Raw genomic sequence first — 4,924 nt, forward strand, 5'->3', positions numbered from 1 at the left:
CAGCAGGCAGGGCTCAGAGACCCCAGTTACTTAATTTACAACGTTCCATGCATTTTCCCGCTCTCAAGTGGTCAGGGACTAACGACAAGCTGCTAACGAGGCTGTGTCCTAATGAAGGCAATGCTGCTGAGCTGATCTAGGCATGGGGAGAGGGGAATTGCTGAGGGCGATTCCCAGCAGACCTGGTAGTGCAGAGGAGTGCTAGCAAGTCTTGGAAGACTCTGAAGGAGGCTGTAAGAGCAAGCCCTGGAGTAGAAATGAGCTGCAGGTTTGTCCGTGCAAACATGCACAAGGATTTCATACAATTGCATACGTTCTCTGCGCACATACTGAGCCGTTTAAGACACCCCCAGCTCTCACAGGCCCCAGAGGGGCTGAGTAAACAGCCATGGACACCTCCCCTGCCATCCCCGTGTTCCAGGGTGGCCCCGCTCACGGCCCTGGCTCCTACCTGCGTGACCTGCGGTGAGCATGGTCCCATCTCTCCCTCCCCTTCACACAGCCATTGGTGCTGGAGGGCTCCCTGACCACGCAGCTGCTCAGCTTCTCGGGACGTCTGTCCTCTGCGGGGTACGGCAGGCAGCTGAGCGTCCCACTGCCAGGGCAAGACAAGAGAAAGAGCCATCAGGAGCTGTCCCTTCAGCTGGGGTCATTCTCCAGGTCGTGGGGAATCTCCTTTCCTTTTTGCAGGTAGGACCTGTGCCGCTGTGAAGGAGAGCTGCAGGTTTCTCAGTGCTCAGCCCTGCAGTGGGAAATGCTCCTACAAGGCTCTAAAATGCCCCATTTCCAAGCCAAGGTGCACCCCAGCCCAAGCATGCTGTGCTCATTGTTCAGGCAGAGATGCCACGTGCATCATGCAGCCAAGGAGCAGCTGGACAGCACAGGGCCAGATCCAATCCAATGGGAAGGGAAAACAGGAGCCAGTCAGGACATCTTCTCCTGCACTGTGGGGTTTAGATCACCAGCTCTGCAGAGACAGCACAGATTTTGCACTCTAATAGGAAAAAAAACCCCTTTTGCATTTCAAATGTAATTTTCCAAATGCACTATTGCCTTGATAACACCTTGCCACAAGTCCTCATCACTCGACTGGAAGCAAACTTCCCCACTCCTACAAATAAGGTGCTGGGCTAGTGAACACACCTGGTCCTGCTGACAGCTCAACCTTGAGAACCTGGGACAGCCCAGCAGAGCTAAGGAGAATCACCTGGGCCAGGTCAGTGCCTGCAAGAGCCCAGGGAGCTGGCAAGGAGCAGAGCAAAGGCAGGCAAAGCCTGGAGTGAGTGGTTTCTACGAAACATTGGGGCTTGTGCAAGCTCAAATAAAGGAAAGAAGCCAAATGGAGAAAACAAACCCAAACAAGTCTGCATGCAGACACTTGGGAGGAAAGTAAATAGGTTTCCAGGCCCTGCAGATGTTTATTTCAAAGAATGAAAAGATTAATGAAAAGTGATAAACTGTACCCAGCAGGGGTGCTGAAAACACTGGGGTTTGGTGTCATCCAGAGCATTATGGAATACATAAAGCAAGCACGGGCACGTCCATGCCCAACCTGGCTGTGGGGTGATACCCAGGGTAGGTTGGTCTCAGCTGGCACTAAAAGTGTCCCTGTTTCTTCCCATTATCATCTTAAAGCCGATCCCAGGATTGGGCTATGCATGCCAGTTTAGGGTCAGCTCTGCAAAGTCCTGTGGCTGTGTCAGCTACCAGACCTACCTTCTCTCCTTGGAAATAGCAACACTCTGAAGCCCCCAGGCCATGTAGATCCCAGTAGAGCAGGGGGAGGCTGGGGTGTCCCCCTGCCAGCCCTGCAGCCACAGCGAAGGATGATGCTTTGGCTGCAGAGGCCACCACAGCCATCACACATGGGCTGTGGAGATAGGAACAAGGGGCCAGGGCCAGGTGCGTGCTGCACATCTGAGGGTTAAATGGGGGCAAGAGAGTGGTTAAAGAGCAATGTGATGTTAAAAAAGCCCCAGTTAGGCATGGCCAGAGCCTTGCATGCCTCAGGGAACATCCTGCTGCCTGCCTCAGCCATGAATAACACTTCTTGGGGTTGGAGTTGGCACAGGAGCACCTGCAGAAGGGTTACCCCTCTCTTTCCACCTGTGTTTTCTCTCTCAACAAGCATCCACTTTCTTTAACAGCCAGCTCCTCCTTGGAGCCCATTTTGTAATGCCTGAACATTTCAGGATATGCACAGCCAAATACAAGGGACAGGGATCGGGGTGGGGGGGGAAGCTGGGTGAAATATTTCTGGCCCAGAACATGCAGGAGGTGAATAGTCCCTCTTGCTTTAAAAAGTCTGTTTGTAATAAATCCCCCAGTTGCCTCCCAACATTTCCACTATTTTAACCATCCAGGAAGCTACATGGTTAATCATTTTTTGTGTGCCAGCTAATTGGTTCTTAAAACCGCTTTTAAGAACAGCCTTCTGAGGCTCAGTCACTAGGATCCATTAAAAATGTCCCCAAATTAATGACCTGTGCAAAGTCTGAGCTGGATGCACTCCAGCAGCAGAGGCAGGAGGGTTCGTCCCCAGGCTGGCAGCAGGGTGGAACACCACTGCCAGGACCTGGGCACGGCAAGCAACATCCTTGTCACCCAGCCTCTGCTCCCATTAATGGGATTTCCAGGTCCTGGGGTTAAAACATATTGGCTTCAAGGCAATCAAGGACTCCTGTCCTGCAACGTGCCAGGAACCATTTCTTCTGGGCTTGGAAGTAATTATTGATGGAAATAATTATTTCCAATTCCATCAAAGGCTGGCTTTCATTCAACCAAATGTTCTCCTCTGATGGGTGCTGAGAGTCACTAACACTTTAAACTGGCTGGTAATCCCCTGGCGTGGAGCTCCATAGACATTGATTGAATATATATAGAGAGAGAGAGAGAGAGAGAGAGATTTTCTTTTCTTATTGTCTTTTGCGTCTTTCATGACTGATATAAAAGTGATGCAGTTTGGTGTGAACGATCTCTGTGGCCTCAAAGGAGGGATTATCACACCTTCCCTGCTGCTTGTGCCTGCAGCAGGAAAGAAAAAGCCTCTGTGGGTGGTTTTTCTGGAGCTGGCCCAGAGAGAGCAGCAGGGATGCTCAGCAAGATGCTGCTGGAAGCACGGGACTCGTGCAGCTCAGGGGATGTGCGAGAGGAGGCAGGAAGAAGAGGAGGCAGGAAGAAGAGGAGGCAGGAAGGATGCCCTGCTGGGGGACAACATTGCTCAAGTACTTCTAGTGAGGACCACAGCCTCTCTCCCCAGTGTATTGGTAGCATGTTTGTACATAAGGATGCACTCCTGGGCACAGGCAGTTGGACCAGGACAAGGCAGCTGCCCACCCATCCCACCTGCCCTCCAAGTTTCTCCATTTCCACTTGGCAATTGGATCACTTGCACTCATTTTTCTTTTTCCTTTCTTTCTCCCATGTAGAAATCCAGCCTATCCATCAGACCTGTCCAGAAGAAGCACAGCTGCTCCTGATGGGAGACCCCCCACAGTAAGGCGGCACCTGTGGGCTGCCTGCCACCAGCTCAGTGCAGAACATGCCCTGTGCAACCACCCACCAGAGTTGGCTCATCCTGTCCCTTCCCATCCCAGCAGTCTCTGGTCCAGGAGGGGTTTTTTGGGCTCATGGCAATTTTTGCCAGTGCTGCAGTGGCTGGAAGAGAAGCAGCAGGCACACAGGGCCCTCAACTCTCCACCAGCACAAGCCTCTCACAGCCCAGCTTGCCCACCTCTGCATTGTGGCGTCAGATTTGGGCTCTCACAGGTATTCCTTCTCTAACAGAACATGTTGGCAGCAGAGGGAAATGATCTATTACCTACCCTAATACAAAGGTCACTGGTGGGAAGGAACCCAAATACTCCTTATCTGAAGAGGAGTTAAACCACCATAAACCACTATGGCCACATGGAGGAGAAGGGATGGGTGGTTCTTTGCTGCTGGCAGTGCCCTGCAGGATCTCTGAGGCCAACCCATTCTGCCTCCCTTCCCTGGGGAAGGGATGTCACCCCCAGTTTGTGGGGATACCATGGAGACCAGTTAAGGACTGCCCTTCCTGCCCACAGACAGATCCTGGCACTGTCCACAGAGGACGGGACAAAGGCACAAGGCATTTGCTGCCTCAGTGAGCAAACTCTCAAACCTCAAATGCCCATCCCTCCATCCTGGGCTGCTGTGCTCCATGCCATGGCCAAATGCCATCTCATCAGGCCATGAAATGTGGCACTTGGTGACACATACTGCTCCAGGAGCTGAGCCCAGTGACGCCAGTCCCCGTCGGCCCCGCAGTGACTGCAGTCAGTGCGGGTTTGGTGTGCCCTTGACATTCCCTGTGTGCTGCCATCCCGGGGCTGCCGGGGCCGGGCACTGCCCTCCTCTGCCCACAGAGGCTCCTGTGTCCCAGCCCGGGGCTGCCCCGGCCCCACAGCAGCCTCCTGCCACAAAGCTTTCATCAATCAGCCTTTTCCCCGCAGTAACTCATCTCAAGAGGAGACAAAAGCAGGAAAATTGTCTTCCTAATGACCTTTCAGCTGCCGGACCCTGGCATCAGACCATCTCCCCACTCAGCTGCATTGTCCCTCACCTCCACAGGATGAGCCCCAGCAGTTCCAGCCTCAGTGGCCTTGTGCAGCCCCTGTGCCCTTCCCAGCTGCCCTGCAAGCATCAGTGTAAGCACACTGGGGCTGAATCATGCTAACCAAGCCTTTTTTGGGGTTTTTTATCCTTTATTTTCCTTTGCACATGCAGCTGGGTTGGGTGCTGGAGGCACAAGCATTTCAGAGGCCCTGGGCACTGATTGCATTTGGCAGACCTGCACTGGCAGCACTTCCAAGGTCAGAGGATTTGGGATAGCTAATACAAAAACTTTACTACGTTCCCTGCTTCAGCCCTGGTTGGCTTCATGTTCCCATCATGTCTACAC

General features: G+C 53.0%; 1 protein-coding gene across 1 annotated transcript in view; it reads right to left on the reverse strand.

Annotated features, from left to right (window-relative positions):
* The window catches only part of SRRM4 (serine/arginine repetitive matrix 4), a gene marked incomplete at its 5' end in the record, with an annotated part of 22,546 nt that extends 21,937 nt beyond the window's left edge, over positions 1-609 (reverse strand). The window contains one exon of the mRNA XM_017746541.1: positions 452-609. Coding sequence (XP_017602030.1) covers positions 452-609 — 158 coding nt within the window. The remainder of the gene's footprint in view (positions 1-451) is intronic.
* Positions 610-4,924: the final 4,315 nt, after the last annotated feature.

Source organism: Corvus brachyrhynchos, unplaced genomic scaffold (genome assembly GCF_000691975.1).
Source record: "Corvus brachyrhynchos isolate BGI_N302 unplaced genomic scaffold, ASM69197v1 scaffold19, whole genome shotgun sequence".
NCBI classification, from domain to species: Eukaryota; Metazoa; Chordata; class Aves; order Passeriformes; family Corvidae; genus Corvus; species Corvus brachyrhynchos.